The sequence below is a fragment of the Salvia miltiorrhiza genome, chromosome 8 (assembly GCF_028751815.1).
Source record: "Salvia miltiorrhiza cultivar Shanhuang (shh) chromosome 8, IMPLAD_Smil_shh, whole genome shotgun sequence".
NCBI lineage: Eukaryota > Viridiplantae > Streptophyta > Magnoliopsida > Lamiales > Lamiaceae > Salvia > Salvia miltiorrhiza.
The window spans coordinates 3,718,268-3,737,695 of NC_080394.1; the positions used below are offsets into that span (position 1 = coordinate 3,718,268).

General features: G+C 37.1%; 3 protein-coding genes across 3 annotated transcripts; all 3 read left to right on the plus strand.

Annotated features, from left to right (window-relative positions):
- Nucleotides 1-1,125: 1,125 nt before the first annotated feature.
- On the plus strand, nt 1,126-2,425 carry LOC131000102 (uncharacterized). The gene is made up of 2 exons (XM_057925871.1): nt 1,126-2,112; nt 2,233-2,425. The coding sequence occupies exons 1-2, from the start codon at nt 1,489-1,491 to the stop codon at nt 2,320-2,322; spliced, it is 714 nt and encodes a 237-aa protein (XP_057781854.1). The 5' UTR covers nt 1,126-1,488; the 3' UTR covers nt 2,323-2,425.
- Nucleotides 2,426-6,967: 4,542 nt separating this feature from the next.
- On the plus strand, nt 6,968-8,433 carry LOC131000104 (uncharacterized). Its single transcript, XM_057925872.1, has 2 exons — nt 6,968-7,952; nt 8,044-8,433. Exons 1-2 carry the CDS (start codon nt 7,350-7,352, stop codon nt 8,104-8,106), a joined length of 666 nt encoding a protein of 221 aa, XP_057781855.1. The 5' UTR covers nt 6,968-7,349; the 3' UTR covers nt 8,107-8,433.
- Nucleotides 8,434-14,255: 5,822 nt separating this feature from the next.
- LOC131000105 (uncharacterized) lies at nt 14,256-15,217 on the plus strand. Its single transcript, XM_057925873.1, has 2 exons — nt 14,256-14,939; nt 15,020-15,217. Exons 1-2 carry the CDS (start codon nt 14,304-14,306, stop codon nt 15,080-15,082), a joined length of 699 nt encoding a protein of 232 aa, XP_057781856.1. The 5' UTR covers nt 14,256-14,303; the 3' UTR covers nt 15,083-15,217.
- The last annotated feature ends 4,211 nt before the right edge of the window (nt 15,218-19,428 follow it).

The following is a 19,428-nucleotide window of genomic DNA, read 5'->3' on the forward strand; positions in this document are numbered from 1 at the left end:
TTCAAATTCACAATATCACCACATGTCTTACCCTCAACAACAATTTTCATACAATTATCAAATGTCTCCGAATTTTCCTCAACAATTTTCATTCAACTCTCCTGGTGGTTCGATTTATTCTCAACAATTTCCATTCAACTCTCCTACTGGAACAAATTTTCCTCCACAATTTACATCCAACAATCCTTTCAAGTTCCAACTATTTCATGCCGTAGTTCGAAATCCAGCGCGATCTTATTTCAAGGAAGACCTTCACAATATAATGCTCATATGTATTATTTTGCACAACATGATCATTGAGGATGAGGGTGAAGAAGCGGTCAACTGGTCTGACGAAGATGCAACTTCTCAGCAACCAATACCAATGGGTACTAATAATTGGGAAGCATTTGAAAATTATCTCCAAAATCACAACGATTTAACAAATAAACAAACACATCTCCAACTTCAACATGATTTGACACAACATATTTGGGCACAATTCAATGTCACAGATGGCTCCAATTAAGTAATATTAGTTTGAATTATTATGTTTATGTACTTTCAATTGATGTAATTTAAATTTTTGCAATGTAATTATAATTATAATTTAGAATTTTAAATTTATTTTATTTTATTTTATTTTATTAAATTAGATAATTAAAATATAGAATTTTAATTTAAAAATATAATTAAAGTATATAAATAATAATACAAATAAAATTAATTAAGAAATATATACATATATAGATATATCGAGGGAGTGTGTATTATGGTGGGATCCTGAAAAAATAAAAAATTGGTTTAATGTTGGAGGAGATTTGAGAGAAAAAAGTAGATGAATTTCTAAAGTTGATGTGGCATTGGTGTAGCAATTTAAAAACTAAAAATTGGGATCATTGTTGGAGACACCTTATGGCTCTTGAATATTGTACATTTTAATTTGAAATAATACTACATTTGTTATAGCCTGTTGGTGGCAGACAACCACTTTTAGCCTAGTGGCAGACAACCACTTTTTCTTTTGGTTTTGCTTTGTTGAATATGAAGTGGCAAGGTTTGAGATAAGAAATTTAATTCCTAAAAATTTCAACTATACTGAAAAATAGTTGTTGATTTAAATAAGGGGAAAAAACCGTTTATTTCAATAGGAATCATTTCCTAAAATAAGGGTTGGGAAAATCGTTTGGGTTGAATGGAGGACAAATTAGTGTTCAAATTAGATCATTAATATTTGAAGGGTATTATGGCAGCTATAATTATGGCTCCATATAATTTCCCTTAATATTTATCAACAGTAACGGAAACCCAATTTCTCTCATGATTGCAGAGGGATATGAATTTATGATAATTAAATAGAAACGCAAGCATTATTACTTCACTAAGCTTTTCATCTGCACCAATCCGATGGAACTAGTTTGCCAGCCTCTATATATAAATGAATGGTGAGTTGAAATAGAGTAACCCACCCAAGAAGAAGATCAAGCCATCAGATACACAAAAAGATTAATGGCGAATCCGACGGTGAGCATGAAGCTGTTGATCGACACTAGCAAAGTGAGACGCGTCTTGTTCGCGGAGGCCGGCAAAGACTGCGTGGATTTCCTCTTCCACATACTGTCTGCGCCGCTTGCCACCGTCATCAGCCTTCTCAGAGAGGAAGGAATGGAGGGCTCTTTGCCCAACCTCTTCAAAAGCTTAGAAGATCTCAACGACACCTACATACTGCCGGGCAAGAACAAGGAGGCGTTTCTGAAACCGGCGGCGCCGGTCTCCAGTTCCTCAGTTCCGCTTCTGGCCCTCACTGGTTCTCAAATTCAGACGGTATTTTACAGGTGCACCAATCATTACAATAATAGCAGTTGTCGCAATTATGTTTCGGATGACCCCCGCGCCACTTGTCCCTCGTGCCGTGGGGTTCTGAGCTCGACTATGACCTATGTGGGTCCTCCCGCGGTGGTAGAGGCCGCGGAAGGCGGCGGTTTGGTGAAGGGGGTGGTGACATACATGGTGATGGATGATTTGGAGATCAAGCCCATGTCTACCATCTCCAGCATAGCTCTGCTCAACAAGTTTAATGTTAAGGAGGTTGGTGCTTTGGAGGAAAAGGTTGTCACTTTAGGAATGAATGAGGTATCATTTTCTGCTTCTTTCATTTATTATTATTGTTTAGTATACGTGTGTATTTGTGTTAATAGTATTTGATATCTAACACTTTAATGATCTCGAATGTGATCGCTTCTTTTTGGTTAGGCGATTAAGTTGTTGAAGGCTTCTCTCGAGACTAAGAACGTTCTTACACGCGTCTTCTGTGATGCGATCGATGAGTTGAAGAAATGTTGATCCAGATTACTGCATGCTGTCTCATCTGTTTTCCTTATGTTCCATTTCTCCTTTTGATATGCGTTTACAAACTTCTATTCGAAACTTTAATTATGAGTTTATTATCGTACTAGTTGAACTTTAGGGGGGTGTATTCTTTCAGGAATTCTGTAGATTTTTAAAATCTATGGATTGTGTATTCGTTCAGGAATTCTATGGATTTTAAAAATCTACAGATTCCACACAGATTCTGAACGGATTTTATAGGGATTTTAACAAGAATTTGACGTGATTTTTATGGATTTGAAATCTACCATCCCAGCGCTCGTTGGAGTTAATTGAGCGTTGGGGCAGCTCCCAGCGATTGCTGGGTTCCAACGAGCGTTGGCTTCCATTCCAAAATCACAATGCAATTCAAATTGGTGAACTACAAAGACAAGTCGAGTGAAATGTATTTCAGATTCTGGTTTTGTCATTCATGGGTACGCACGATTCGCAGTTCAAATCTTGTGAAGCACATTATTGAATATAATTATAATTCACTCATTTGTTTAATTTACTTACAGAAAGGGTTTCCTTGGGGATGACTTACGCTAATGAGATGGGCTCTGTTTTAAGCTCAAGCCTGCATCAATGGCGGAAACCCTCCACACCAATTCTCCATCGGGCCCAGCGAGCGTTGGGTGCCAGCGGCCGTTGGCTTCTTCGAGCCACGGCCGCTAGAACCTAGCCGGCGCTGAAATATGAAATCTTCCGAATTCTCGTGGTCGGAGGTCGGATTTGTTCATGTGTATTTTTTGAATGAAATCAATGAAAATCAGTCAAATTTTAAAATCCATAGATTTTTAAATACCTCTAGATTTTCATAGATTTTTAAAAGTTTGAAACGAATACCTTTGGATTTTTATAGAATTTTAAAAGTCTTGAACGAATACCTATTGATTTTTATAGACTTTTAAAAGTCTTGAACGAATACATCAAGATTTTAAAAGTCTGTAGAAATCTATTAAAATCCTGAACGAATACACCCCCCTTAGCATTTCTAAAATTGTTTTTATATATACAAAGTTACAAACTACACAATTCATATATTTGTGTTAGAGCATCCACATTGGTGCTTACTTGTAGGGGTGTCTAAACGGGGTGGGGCGGGTACCCTACCCGCATTTTGCGGGTACCCGACCCCGATTTTTCAGCCTAAATTAAGTAAATATAATATTTTAGAATTCCGATTAGATAAATTATGAAATAGATAAATAAATTTTGTAGTTCAAAAGCAAATCTGTATGACTATACAGTGACAATTTTGTTATTTTTGTTAACTCTGTAAGAGTGGAGTGAAACGACCTCGTACGTGTACAGAAGTTTTAGGGTTAATTTAGATTCAGTTACAGAACGAAGAAAGGTGCCGAGAAGCGGTTTAGGCTCAAATTTGGATGACAAATTTTGAATATATATGTCGGTATATGCTATGTTTTATTTCCAATAATGAGTCCATCTAAAAGCTATCTCTAGGTGGCTTTCTTGTATGCGCTTTCGAACTTTTATTCGCAAATTTAAATATTAATATGTTGTAGTACTTGTTTAACTTAATGCAAAACTTTTATATGTATGTACAAACTATATATATAGTACTCCCTCCGTCCACAAATTAATGCCCCACTTTGGTGTGGGCACGGAGACTAAGAAAACTGAAAAAAGTGATGTGGATGAAATAAAAAGGGTAGTGGTTAATAGATTAGATTACTTTTACTAATCTTAAATTAGGAGATCACTATTGCTTTGTTGATTTATTCTCTTTTTTCTCTCTCTATCTCTGTTCTCATTGATCTCTCTCTCTCCCTCCTGCTGCCGTCTTCACATCTCAAGTGAAAATATTGAAGAAACCAAGTCAAACTAAAATGACCAAGATTTTTTCGGGATTAAGTTTTGGGCAGCAGATCAAATCCCACAAATCCAAGATTCCTACGCCCAAAACCCCCAAGTGAACAAATTTCATAAAAAAAAAAGGGTTAAGGTGCAGATAGGCCCCTCAAGTGGAGGCCCTTAGAACGTTTCAGTCCCCTTACTAACTGTGTGTGCAAATTAGCCCCCGAACTCAAAAAAACGGTGCAGATCGGCCCCTCTGACTAAACACCGTTATGGGCCGTTAGTCAAGGGGGCGATCTGCACCGTTTTTTCGGAGTTCAGGGGCTAATCTGCACCTTTTAACTTTTTAATTAATTCATCTCTCTCGCTCAAAATTTGATCGTCGTTGTCGCTGATTAAAGCTCCGGCGAGGCCGGCGGAGGGCGCCGCCCCTTTCTTTCTCTCTTGGGCCCTAAACCTCGGAGCTCGCTCGACTGCACACGCTTAGCGTCAAGGACGAGCTCTAATTCTCCCATTCCGTCAGAAATCGCCGCTGCAATATCCGGTGAAGCCGCCTGGCTTTTCTCGATGGGGAGTCGCCTAGCTTTTCTCGATAAAGAGTCACCTCTTTCTCTCAAATCCGGCGAAATTCGGTGATAAAGGCCGACGATGCCCGTCGCCATCTATACTATCGGCGTGCTGTTGAAGAAGGACGCCTTCAAATCAGAGACCATGGCCAACATGATCTCGATCTCGATTGGGGTCACGATCACCGCCTACGGCGAGGCGAAGTTCGATTCGTTGGGGGTGATTCTGCAATTGGGGGCGGTGACGTTCGAGGGAGAATTCGAGTTTCCATTTCGATTATGTAATTTTTGGGAGCAATGACGCCGATTTGGAATTCTCGATTTGGGGCTTGGGAACTTGATTTCGTGATTTTTCTCATCTGACGGCAATTGACGCCGGAAAAGTTGGTCGGAGAAGATGAGATGTGATTTTTTTTAATGAACGGTGTGCAGATTAGCCCCCGAACTCCAAAAAGGGAAAATGTGCAGATTAGCCCCTGAACTCCAAAAAAACGGTGCAGATCGCCCCCTCTGACTAACGGCCCATAACGGTGTTAAGTCAGAGGGGGCGATCTGCACCATTTTTTTGAGTTCGAGGGCCAATCTGCACACACAGTTAGTAAGAGGACTAAAATGCTCTAAGGGCCTTCACTTGAGGGGCCTATCTGCACCTTAATCCAAAAAAAAAAACCAACCGCAGACAAAACTAAGAACACCACATCAAGATCAGTTGAGAAAGAGAGGTAAGAAAAAACTCATCATTTGAAAATTCAGTGAATACCCACTTCACAAAACAACTCGAAGCAGCCAAACATCACCAAGTGTAGAATTCTAAACAAATGCAGAGCCCCCAAGGATATACCCTCAAGGACATGAGCCCTAACTCCTTTCTTCGCGGATGGATTCCGGCCTTCAATGGCTGCCTGGGCTCCGATTAAGAGATTTTGAAAGCCGCCACTTTGGATTCCAACAGGAACAACTCCGATTCAGAGAGATGGAAGCTCGCCGCATCGGGTTCCGGCAGGAACGGCGCCGATTCAGAGAGATCGAAGCCGCCGCTTCGGATTTCGGTAGGAACGGCGCCGATTCAGAGAGATCGAAGCCGCCGCTTCGGATTTCGGTAGGAACGGCGCCGATTCAGAGAGATCGAAGCCGCCGCTTTGGATTCCGTCATCGTCGACTCTGCTTCATAGAGATCGAAGGTCGAGAATTCCGTCATCGTCTGACAGATTCAGAGAGAGGGAAGCCCTCAGCTTCGTATTCCGGCGATTCAGAGAGAGGGAGGCGCGCTGCTTTGGATTTTCGGCTGCATCGCCTCCGATCCAGAGAGAGGGAGACGCGCTGCTTCGGAACGGCGCCGATTCCAGAGAGACGAAGACAAAGAGAGAATGGCTGGTAGATCTAGGGTTAATTCAAGAGAGAAAGATGAAAAGATCGGATGGAATTCTCTAGAATGACATAAATGAAGTACCCGATTTTTAACTTATTTAATTAGTTAGTGTTAGTGAATTAATTAAGAAAATAATTAAGTGGGTTAAAAAATGAGGAGGAATAATTAATGGTAAAGGGTAGTAATTTTAAATAGCAAGGGAGGGTAAAATGGTACAAAAAGCAGAATAGAACATTAAATTGTGGACAGATTTTTAAAGGCAAGTAGGGCATTAAATTGTGGACGGAGGGAGTAGTTGATATATTATTTACAAGTTATTATTATAGTCGTGCTCGTGCATAGCATGCGTCATATATAACCATTCTAAGACCAGCACGGGATCATGCGCCCCATCTTGAGCTCCTCGGCGGGGCTCGGCTCGAGCCTGCCCAACAACACACACTGTGGATGCTCTTAAGATCTAGATCTCATTCCTATTCTTAATCTCAAGTGATGATTTCCGCTTAGGGGTGTAAATGAGCCGAGTCGAGTCGAGTATTGCCATGCTCAGACTCGAGCTCGACTATTTTGATGAAGCTCGAGCTCGAGCTCGACTCGGCCGAGCTTGATTTTTTTGAGCTCGAGCTCGACTCGATGTCATATTTGTGAGCTCGAGCTCGACTCGGTTAAGCTCGATTGTGGAGTCTTGCTCGAGTTTGAGCTCGAGCTCGTTTAAGCTCGTTGAGCTCGAGCTCGTTCAAACTCGGTGAACTCGAGCTCGTTTAATTTTGGACCAATATATAATACATTATATAATAATTACTTGAGCTCGATTAGGCTCGCGAGCCTAACGAGTCGAGTATCACGAAACTCGAACTCGGGCTCGGTATCAACTCGAGTAGCTCGAGCTCGAGCTCGACTCGACTAACATCGAGTCGATTTCGAGTAATCTTCGAGCCGATCCCGAGTAGCTCGCGAGCTAGCTCGACTCACTTACACCCCTATTTCCGCTATTAGCACAATGGTAAAGTTAAAATTTTGAAATAATTTTAGTTTCCTGTGAAATGAGCTCTACAGTATGTTGAATTAGACTAGGGAAGCCTCTCCCTATCCACCCAACCCATCACAATTAATGATTCTCGAAATCTATCAGCAAGTATGGCCTCCCAGCTGCACAACTTGTGCAAACACGCTACACCACAACCAAATATCAATATATAAATGAGACAACAAGTGCTGATCGATTAGATGAGACAGCAAAAGGCATGGCGGAGATGAAGGTGAGCTTGAAGCTGTTGATCGACACAGGAGCCAAGAGAGTGCTGTTCGCGGAGGCCGGCAAGGACTGCGTCGATTTCCTCTTCCACATCCTGTCTCTGCCGGTCGCCACCATCATCCGCCTGCTCCAAGCCCAAGGAATGGTGGGATCTCTCCCCAACCTCTACAAAAGCTTGGAGTCTCTCAACGACACCTACATACAGCCGGACAAGAGCAAGGACACCTTCCTCAAACCGGCGCCGCCGGTCTCCAGTTCTTCCGTCCCGCTACTGGCCCTCAAAGATCCACTCATCCAAAAGAATTTTTACAAGTGCGCTCACTGCAACTGCCATGTCTCCGACGACCCGACCGCGGTCTGCCCCAAATGCGGCCGGAAAATGACCGCGATCGTGGCGTACGTGGCTCCCCCCGCCGTGCAAGTGGCGTCGGAAGACGGCGGGATTGTGAAGGGGGTGGTGACGTACATGGTGATGGACGATTTGGTGGTGAAGCCTATGTCTACTATCTCCAGCATTACTCTGCTCAACAAGTTCAACGTTAAGGAGGTTGGTGCTCTCGAGGAAAAGGTTGTCAATTTGGGAATGAAGGAGGTAATCTGTCTCTGCATTTTCAACTCCTTTTTTTCTTTTCTTTTTTGAGTAATTTCATGACGATCGTAAATGTTTGATTTTATATGGTTAGGCTATAATGTTGTTGAAGACTTCTCTACAGAGTCAGAAGGTTTTGACGGATGTGTTCTGCTAGATGAAGCATCTCTTCTCCATTTTCTCGTTTTGTGTTTAGTTACCAGTGGGTTGGCAAACTATGAACCTCTGAGTTCAATGTTATGTCATGTATGTAGGTATTTATCTATGCGCAGTCTGTTTCGTCCATGACTCCATGGGAATTCTGTTTAATTAGAACTAGCGTGTTTATAGTTAAGCTTCTGCATTTCTATTTTGTTTTAGAAAATTCTCATGACTGATTGTTCTCCAATTCAGTTAGTCTGTAATGTATATAGTGTGATTTTAGTAGACACAAAGACTAGATTAACTTTCCCTCAAAAAAAGAAGACTAGATTATTGGCTTCCCATCCCCAGCATAAATTTAACTAAAGATGATTGGTCAAATATTAAGTTCCATTACTCATTATAAAGTTATCTCACAAGTGTTCGCTATTTTATTTAACACGCCGCAAGTGTACGGGTGCAATTGTGTACAGTAGCAAGCAAGGTCGTATTCCACAGAGATTGAATTAATCAATTCCTATCCTAAATTATTACTCTATCTGGACAAACGAAATTGAGAGTTTTTGTTGTAAAGAACAAAATAAAAAAATAAACACTGGAAAGAAAATAAATTAAGCTGTGTAACAGAGAAACAAATAAGACAAGATTTCCTAAGGCAAAGGTTTCAACAGATTCTCCTAACTAACTTGTTCAATTCAATTAATAAGACGATTTCTAAGGCAATCTCTAAGCTAGTCCATACCCACTCCCGTGGCATACAAACCGTTGATTACATGCAAGGCTACCATCCCTGGATCGCACTTCTAACATGTAACTCCTAAAAGTTCCTAGGATTAACGCCCTCACAGTTATAAATTCCCTTTAGAATTAAAATAAATGTGTTCTATGTTCTTAGTTCAGGTAATAATTATCATCTCCCGATTTCAAATTAAAACCTATGATTATGCTAAATTGGTGGCCAATCAATAAAGCAAACAATTAAAACAAGAACATAGAAAGGAATAACAATCCAATTAATTGAATCAAACAGTCAGAAATTCAAACCATGTTTACTCCCTAAACCCTGGGAAAAAAGGATTCTAGCCACACATAGACATATGAACTAGAATACAATTCTCAATAAAACAAATAAACATCCACAAGAAAAACCGTAGTAGAATTGAGAATCTTCAGTTCTTGCTCTCGCTCCGTTCTCTGTCTCTCTCAGTTCTCTGTCTCTCTCAGCTCTCAGGAAAAGTAAAATTTGATAAAAGATGATAAAAGGTTGCAGAGAATAAGTTCTTGGGGAATATTTATATGCCCTAGGTCTTGTAGCTCTCAAAAATACCCAAAATCGCTAAAAAAAATGAATTTTGGGCGGAAATACGGCGACTCGCGCGGCCACATGGCTGGCCCGCGTGACGAAACAGAACTCGTGACAGCTTTGCGCAGCGATTTTGTTTTGGCTCGTTCTCCCTCGTCCGAACTCCGATTTATGATCCGTTTGCGCTCACGAACTCCTATCGAGACGAACTACAACTTGTATTTCAGCCAATTCTTCCAAATTCTGCTTCATTATTTCTGAAAATTCGTTCAAACAACAAGCAAGTGACAAGTTCTTGACCATAAACGAATATAAGCTCAAATAGACCATCAAACACACAAAATCCTCACAACTAAGCATAAAAAATGACACACCAAGAGGTAAAAATGCATGTTTATCAACAAGTTGATAAACATACTAATATTTTTTAGAATTACGAAATAGATAACTAAATTGCAGAACACTACTATAATATAAGAGACAATTTATATTTTGTTTTGGTCATGGCACAAACTTTCAACAAATTTTAGTTTATAACCTCAACTTTAATTTAATTTTTGTATAGCCTGAACTTTGATAAATTATTTAATTATAGCCATAATTGTACCAAATTTATATTAGTAACCTATTCTTTATCATTATTACAACTAAAATTATGATTAATTGCCACAAAGCTAGAGTCTAGTGTATTATACATGAAAAGAGGTTTTCAACGGTAGGTAGCATATCGTCATCGGTTGGAATCGCGTCTGAACGTTCACATCAAAAAGTTAGTGCAACGATGCCAACGTTCAGACGCGATTCCAACTTCACCGGTGGTCCGATGACGATGTGCTATCTACCGTTGAAAATCTCATTTAATGTAGAATACATTAAAATATGATTTCGTGGCAATCGGTCATCGTTTCATATGTAATTTCGATAAAGAAAAGTTAATATCATAATTTTAATGTGATTGTGATTATAATTAAGTAATTTCTCAAAGCTCAGGCTATACAAAAAATAAATCAAAATTGAAGCTATAAACTGAAATTTGGTGAAAGTTAAGGCTATAAAGTATAATTAACCCTTTTGTTTTGTGGTGTAACTGTGTAAGAATGGTTAGTAAAACGAACTCGTACGTGTATGGAAGTTTTAGTGTTTAGAATTGACTAATTAGAACAAAGAGAGGTGCCGAGCCAGCGGTTTAGGCTCCAATTTGGATGAGAAACCGACTGAAGTAGGATTGTGGGGGTTATCACTTATCACTAATTTTTTTTTTGATCAAGAAAAGAAGAGTAATATAAATGAAGAGCAAAGGTACCAGAGGTACCGAGTATTAGTACAAGAAAGAAGTTGTGAACTCTCGAGAGCACCACTTCGAAAAGCATGCATCCGAAACTATTATGCCAAAAGTGTGATTCCAGCTCCACATTCTTCCTTTGATCTCCAACACCAATTTTTGAGCATCCCAAACCTTTCCTTCAAATCTGCTGACATTCCGGCTCTTCCAAATAAGCCAAACCGTGCAAATCCACAACGCCTTGAGGAACTTCTTGCTACTTTTTCCTCTTCCTCCATGAACGAAGATGAAGAAGTGTTGTAGAATACCTTGGGGTCTCGCCGTTCTCTGTCCGACCCACTGTTGAATGAGATCCCACACCTGTTCAGTCTTTGGGCAGTGAAGAAATAGGTGTGCTGCTGTTTCTTCTTGTGCAACGCATGAGTTACACCAGCTATCCTCCACCTGCAGCGCCACCTTCCGCTTGATGAGGTTGTCACAAGTTGCCAATCTATTGCGAAGGCATCTCCATGCAGTAACCCTCGCCTTGTAAGGAGCCGGAGCGTCCCAAATTTTTCCAGACGACTCGTTTTGGTAAGTCACAGCAGATGAATCACTTCTAGTGGCTACAAGAGCTTCATAAGCAGATTTTGTTGAAAACCTTCCGTCCTTCATCGCCTTCCAATCCCAGCCATCTTCCAGACCACAGCGGGGGGAAATTCCGGAAATAAATAATTTTAAAGCTTCAGTCATATCATTCTCCCTCTCGAACAAATCTCTTCTCCATTGAAATTTCCATTCCCACACCTCATCGGTCCAACAACCGGACTCAGCAATAGACGCATTCTTACTTGCGCACAGGTTGAACAGCCGGGGAAACACAAATCTCAGTGGTTTATCACCCACCCACAAATCAATCCAAAATCTTGTTTCCCTGCCTTCCCCAATCTTTCGTGAAATGTTCTTCAGAAACCACCCCGTCTCCTTGCCCCTTGCCATCGCAATAATATTCGGCCACCAACCCCCGCAGCTTCTTCTTTCTCTCAACTGGCAGGCTCCATCTTCCCCCCAAACCAGAGCTCCATAAGTAGATTTGACGATCCTTGCCCAGAGAGAGTCCCCATCCTCCAGATACCTCCACAACCACTTCAACACCAGAACATTGTTAAATCATTCAAGGTTCCTGAATCCCAAACCTCCACTACTTTTGTTGGAGCACAAATCACTCCATTTAATCCACGCAATATTCCCAGTAATTCCGTCTCCACACCCTCCTCCCCAAAAGAATTTTCGGCACACTGAATTGAGCTCTTTCACAATAGTTTTTGGGATAGAAGAAAAGGAAAGCTGATATACCGGGATGGCCTGTAGGACTGCTTTAATCAGGGTGGCACGCCCTGCCAAAGAAAGTTTCTTTTGCTTCCACCTTCCAATTCTCTTTTTGACTTTATCGACAAGGAAATTCCAGTCAACCACGTTCTTGCATCGACCCCCGACCTTAATGCCAAGATAATTGAAGGGGAGAGTCCCCACCTTACAGTTGAGAATAGCCGCCATCCTCCTCACTTTATCATCTGCCATCTGTACACCCATGATACTGCTCTTGTTGAAATTGACCGACAGACCGGAAACAAACTGGAACAGGAGGAGGATATACTTCATGGCCTCCGCATTCTCTACTTTGTCGTCGGTAATGAAGATGGTATCGTCAGCATATTGTAGGTGTGAGAGGGGGACGTTCTCTTTGCCGATCATAGCTGGGGTCAGAAGCTGTCTCATCACTTATCACTAATTGTTATCGAATATATTTTCTCTATTCTCCCTCTTATTCTTACACAACAAATTTCTCATATTATGAGTAAAAATGAATTTAAGCTTAACTCACCTAATTAGATTGGTGAATTTAAGATTAACTTACCTAATTTAAGAATGGTTCATTTCGTGAAGATTTATTATAAATAATTTATTTTTATGAATTGGTGTCAAAGCATGCCATTTAACAGAAGAGAAATGAAGCCTCCACACTAGGTATGTCAATCGGGCCAACCCGCTCGGTTTCGGGCCAACCTATTCAGTTTCGGGTAATTTTCGGTCCGGGCTAGTTGGTTTTTTATTTTTCGGGCTAAAATTTTTCGATCCTAACCCTAACTCACTCGGTTTTGGGCTAGCCCGTTCGGGTCCCCAAGTTTGTGATTTTTTATATGTTTAATTTTTTTTATAAATAATCATATTCTTGTAATAAAAATATGTCGTATTTTTTAAATCAAGACATTTCGCCTTATTTTAGATACAAAAATTAGTATTATTTTAACGTAAGTTTACATAGTATCTAACTTTAACTTCGTTTCTAATATAAATTGTATATAGATTTAATATAAATGACTATCTTTCTTTGACTTTTATATCATAGATGTTTGTTATTAACCGTTAGAAAAAATTAAAACATATTCTACACGCATCAAAATATTATTATCGAATTAAGAAGTAAAATATTAAAGTTTAAAAATCAATTATTAAGAAAATGTTCAGTTAATCGGGCCAACCCACTCAATTTTCGGGCCAACCCTATCGGGTTCGGGCCATTCGGGATAAAAAATTTCAGCCCTAACCCACCTTTTTTATCGGTCTATTCGGGTTGACCCGTTGGTTTCGGACTTTTTTGACATCCCTACTCAACGCATTCGTCAAAAAACGAAGCCTCACCGCAACTGGAATATCCTGTAAAATGTAATTGTAACAACACAAATACTCTTGTGCAATCGGTTGCACCGTGCAACTGGTTTGACACTATTTCATTCAGGAAATGACATTTGAATATTTATGAATGATACTACTTCAACTTACAAATAACACTTGAAGACGGTGCAATCGATTGCACGGGAGAGTGGCTCTTGTAACAAATGTAAGATACTTCCTCCGTCCCACTGTATCTGAGATTCTTTCTATTTAAGGCGTTTCAGTGTAAGTGAGACTTTTTACTTTTTTAGTAAATATTTTACCCTTTAAACACATTTTCACTTTTTCACCTATAAATAAAATACATTTTTCTTAATTTTCGTATCAGAAAAAGGATCTCACATACAGTGGGACGGAGAGAGTATTAATTTTAGAAAGTTAATTTCAAATTTCCAAACGAATAAACTCCGAAACAAATAACCGTGGGATACGCATTGATTCTTTACTCCATAATTTGAAAAATGATACTCCCTCCGTCCCGGCCAAGACGCTACATTTGCTTTTCGGCGCGGGATTTAAGGAGTTGTAGATTAATATTTTAAGTGTGTAATAATAAAGTGATAAAGTAAGAGAGAGAAAATAATAAAGTGATAAAATAAGAAAGAGAATGTAATAAAGTGATAAAGTAGGAGAGAGAATGTAATAAAGAAATACTTAATTAGTGTTAATTAAGTGTTTAAAATTCCTTATTTTTGCCAAAAATAGAAATGTAGTATCTTCGTTGGGATGGCCCGAAAAGGAATATGTAGCATCTTGGGCGGGACGGAGGGAATAAAATATTAGATATATATAGACTCCATATATAAAAGATTTTTATTTAGAAAAAGAATATTATGGAGTGATAAATACTGGAGTAGTATAAAAGACCATTAGGGCGCACAAAAATCAAACAGAAATTACGCAGCCAAAAACCATGGGCGAAGTTGCAGACGAGAAAAAAGGCATGGCGACGACACCTACGGTGAGCATGAAGCTGTTGGTGGACACGCAAGCCAAACGAGTCCTGTTCGCGGAGGCCGGCAAAGACTGCATCGACTTCCTCTTCCAAATACTGTCTCTGCCGGTGGCCACCGTGATTGGGCTGCTCAGAGACGAATCAATGGCGGGATCCTGGCCCAACCTCTACAAAAGCTTAATGGATCTCAGCGACGGCTACATACAGCCCAATCAGAGCAAGGACGCCTTTCTGAAACCGGTGGCGCCGGTCTCCAGTTCCTCGATGCCGCTTCTGGCTCTTAATGATGCACAGATCCAAAAGAAATTTTACGATTGCGAGAAATGCAACGGTTACTTTACTGATGACCCACGCGCGGTTTGTCCTGCATGTAACGAGCTAATGACCTCGGATCTGGAGTATGTCGCTCCTCCCGCCGTGCCAGTGGCGGCGGAAAGCGGCGGTTTGGTGAAGGGGGTGATAACCTACATGGTGATGGATGATTTGGAGGTGAAGCCTATGTCTACCATCTCCAGCATAGCTCTGCTCAACAAGTTTAATGTGAAGGATGTGGGAGCTTTGGAGGAGAAGGTTGTCACTCTTGGAATGACTGAGGTAACTCAACATCTCTCTATCTTTAACCAATTTTATTTCTTATTTTCCAAATAAAATTATGGATTGTTGTTTTTTGGTAGGCTTTGATGCTGTTGAAGTATTCTCACCAGAGCAAGAATGTTCTCACTCATGTCTTCTGCTAGTTCCGTTCCAGCCATTTATTCCACTCTTTCCATTTTGTGTTTCCTATCATTTTGCCGTTGATCTTCCGTCCATGAACCTCTCTATGTTCAAACTATTGTTCTTAACGTATTAGTTGAAGTTTCGTATTTGTGTGATGTTTTGTTTCCTAAATTCAAACTATCAGATTCGACCTCTTTTAGTGGTTGTTGCAAGCCTAGGTTTATTGTATTGGTGAAAGAAAAAAAAAATCTTTGCGTAATTACATTTTCCCTTCATATTAAAAGCATGATATAAGCGAGATATGGCGGTTGATCGAAAGAAAGATTATGGGATATAGTATACAATAATGACCCTATTGCAATTTGTGTGGTACTTGCATACATAATGCAATATACTTATGTGACGATTCTAACAATTTAAGATTGTCATTTTCCTTCTTATATACGATGATACTTCGTTTGATTACTCAAGATTATTGTTCGAGATTAAATTAACCTAAAATTTGACTAATCCTACATGCAACCATGTCAAGATTAAATATCGAACAATACATATTCCTTCTGTCCACGAAACATGAGTTGATTTTTAGTGCGTGGATTCAAGAAAATAATATTTAGTTGTTAAGTATTGTAGTTGAAAAAATGAAAAGGTAAATAAAGGAAAAAAAATTTGCCATATAATTAAACGTAACAAGTTTCGTAGAACGGCCTAAAAAAGAATACTTTTGCCATATAATGAAACATAACAAGTTTCGTAGAACGGCCTAAAAGGGAATGCGACTTATGTTTTGTGGGATGGATGGAATATTGATCAATCTAATAGAATATCACCGTATTTATTTTATTTAATTCATCAAACCTAACAAAGATGTTAGGTACTCCTCTCTGTTTCATTATAAATGTCTTGTTTTTCTTTTTTGATTGTCCCAATTCAAACGTGTTGTTTTTTTTTATGGAAAAAATTATTCTAAAAAGGTAGAATTTTTGAGACCCACATCACTTTTTCAACTCTACACCATATCATTTAATAATATAATTAACATTTTCCTAAATAGCTGTGTCGAAAAGAAATACTCCTAGTTATCAGCTGAAAATTTTATTTAATAATTTTCATTTCATAAATGATAACTTTACAAATATATGTAAGTCAGAGTTCGCATCTTTGGGCAGCTAAAGGTATCTGTGCACTGCACTAAAACAAGGACAAAGCAACTGTATCAGTATTGCAGAGTAGCAAGTTTAATGCTAAGAATGTGCACTGTACATATTCCCCCCAGAATAAAGCTGAGCAATTGTGGATGGCTGAAATGCATTTAATTTTCTGTATTGTCATTCCATAAACGATGATGAGATTGAAAGAGTTCAAATAAAGCTATGGCAACTTACATGAAAGTTAAAGATAAGAAATAGACAAACTAATTAATGTATCCCAGCTTCCTTCCTGACATTTTTTTGTTTTTGAGAGGTTCCTTCCTGACATTTTATGGCATTAGGAAAGATAAAGATCCCCTTTCCTGCATTGAGTATTGGAATTTCTGTTGAAAATTTCAAACCTTAAAAGATAGAGATGCAAATTAATTAGCTAAAGTGCGCATTAATACATGATGAAAAGATCTTTGCATAGTTGCATTGCCAACTTGAATAAAGCTTCATTGAGCAAATATGTTTATATTGTTAGATTAATTAGTGAGGAAATTGTTGTAAATGTGACATGTTTATTATATATGGGCGCGGTTGAAAGAAAAGATTATACTAGAACACGAATGCAACAATGGGTGAACATACGGGCCGAAAGTTTTCTGTATTTTTTCATTCCATAGATGATGAGATTACATTAATACAAGAGCATCAACAGTGGGGGTATTTGCGTCGTATCGAGCCCCGCCGTTAGAGTCGATCGCCTCGCCGTTTGATTCTTTTGAACGTTGGCCATGGACTTTTGTCAAATTGTTTATTTATTTATTTTCATTTTTATTATATGATTGGTGTTAGAATCGGTATATCTTAGTTTTAAATTGCAATGCACATATTTCGAGCATCCGTAGTGCAGGGTTTGGCGAGTGATGCGCACAGGGCTCAGCCCAGTCCACCCACAATATCGCGCCTAACAGACGTGGATGGGCGCTCCGAGCTCAGACAACATTTTGATTGGGCATGTGCACCGTACAGCCCAATCAGAAAAATACTATATACATTAAAAAAAATGAGAACAACTATAATTCGAAGTTTGGTGAAGACGACCGTTGAACGACTCTTTTGAAACATTCACGGGGTGTTTGATTTGGTGGATTAAATAAATAAGATTGATAGGATTAAAGAGATGATTAGGAGGGTGTTTGGTTAAAGCTTATTTTAAAAAACTTATAAGCTTTTGGAGCTTATAAAATGTAATTTCTTAAACCGTATAATCTAAAAAGAGAATTTTTAGTTAATGAAAAAAAAAATTGTTAGAGAGACATAATCAAATAAAAATAAAATTAGAATTATATATGATGAAATCAAAAAGTTATAATTGAATTATTTTTATAAAATAAGTGTTGCTTATAAAATAATGAGAAAATAAGTCAAGGTAGATGACTTATTTTTTTGGGAACTTATAAGCTCTTTAAGCTTATTTTACACTTTATAAGTTCTTCAAAGGCTTATTTTACCAAATAATTTGAAGAAGCTTATAAGTTGTTTTAAAGAGTTTATATGCTCAGTTAAATACCCTCTAAATTATTCAGTCAATTTTAGAGTGATAAATAATCACTTAATTGGATGATTAAATACATACCAAATTGTTAATTATAAATCTAATCATACAAACCAAATATTTAATACTCCCTCCGTCCACGAATCATCTTCCTGTTTGCCTCTAAAATTTTGTCCACCAATTAACTTCCTACTCTGCTTTTTGGACATATATACCCTCCCTTACTTTTTAAATTACTACACTTTATCAATTGGACCCACCACACTTTACCATTACTTGTCTAATTAATCCAATTTTGAAGTTAATTAAATGGAGTAGTATATTTCGAATTTTTCAGTTTATTTATTTATTTTCTGAATTTTCAATTTATTTATTTTCTGAAAATTTTATTTCCAGTTTATTTATTTATTTTCTGAATTTTCAAGTCTATTTATTTATTTATTTTTGAATTTTCAGTTTATTTATTTCCAGTTTATTTATTTATTTATTTCCAGTTTATTTATTTATTTATTTATTTTCGAATTTTCAGTTTAATTATTTTCCAGATTATTTATTTCCAGTTTATTTATTTATTTATTTTCTGAATTTTCAGTTTATTTATTTATTTATTTTCTGAATTTCAAGTTTATTTATTTATTTATTTTTGTATTTTCAGTTTATTTATTTCCAGTTTGTTTATTTATTTATTTATTTCCAGTTTATTTATTTATTTTCCTGATTTCCAGTTTATTTATTTATTTTTGAATTTTCAATTTATTTATTTCCAGTTTATTTATTTATTTATTTATTTATTTCCAGTTAATTTATTTATTTTCTGAATTTTCAGTTTATTTATTTATTTATTTTCGAATTTTCAGTTTATTTATTTTCTGAAAAATTTATTTCCAGTTTAATTATTTATTTATTTTCTGAATTTTCAGTTTATTTATTTATTTATTTTCTGAATTTCAAGTTTATTTATTTATTTATTTTTGTATTTTCAGTTTATTTCTTTCCAGTTTGTTTATTTATTTATTTATTTCCAGTTTATTTATTTATTTTCCTGATTTCCAGTTTATTTATTTATTTTTGAATTTTCAGTTTATTTATTTCCTGTTTATTTATTTAATTATTTCCAGTTAATTTATTTATTTTCTGAATTTTCAGTTTATTTATTTATTTATTTTCGAATTTTCAGTTTATTTATTTTCTGAAAAATTTATTTCCAGTTTAATTATTTATTTATTTTCTGAATTTTCAGTTTATTTATTTATTTATTTTCTGAATTTCAAGTTTATTTATTTATTTATTTTTGTATTTTCAGTTTATTTCTTTCCAGTTTATTTATTTATTTAATTATTTCCAGTTTATTTATTTATTTTCTTAATTTTCAGTTTATTTATTTATTTTCGAATTTTCAGTTTATTTATTTTCTGAAAAAATTATTTCCAGTTTATTTATTTATTTATTTTCTGAATTTTTAGTTTATTTTTTTATTTATTTTCTGAATTTCAAGTTTATTTATTTATTTATTTTTGAATTTTCAGTTTATTTATTTCCAATTTATTTATTTATTTATTTATTTATTTATTTATTTCCAGTTTATTTATTTATTTTTCGAATTTCAAGTTTATTTATTTATTTATTTTTGAATTTCCAGTTTATTTATTTCCAGTTTGTTTACTTATTTATT

Excerpts from the sequence above, each read along its gene's own strand:
- LOC131000102 (XM_057925871.1), top strand. The coding sequence starts at position 1,489 with ATGGCGAATCCGACGGTGAGCATGAAGCTGTTGATCGACACTAGCAAA. Across the intron at positions 2,113-2,232 it reads TCACTTTAGGAATGAATGAG|GCGATTAAGTTGTTGAAGGC; the intron begins GTATCATTTTCT and ends CTTTTTGGTTAG.
- LOC131000104 (XM_057925872.1), top strand. The coding sequence starts at position 7,350 with ATGGCGGAGATGAAGGTGAGCTTGAAGCTGTTGATCGACACAGGAGCC. Across the intron at positions 7,953-8,043 it reads TCAATTTGGGAATGAAGGAG|GCTATAATGTTGTTGAAGAC; the intron begins GTAATCTGTCTC and ends TTATATGGTTAG.
- LOC131000105 (XM_057925873.1), top strand. The coding sequence starts at position 14,304 with ATGGGCGAAGTTGCAGACGAGAAAAAAGGCATGGCGACGACACCTACG. Across the intron at positions 14,940-15,019 it reads TCACTCTTGGAATGACTGAG|GCTTTGATGCTGTTGAAGTA; the intron begins GTAACTCAACAT and ends GTTTTTTGGTAG.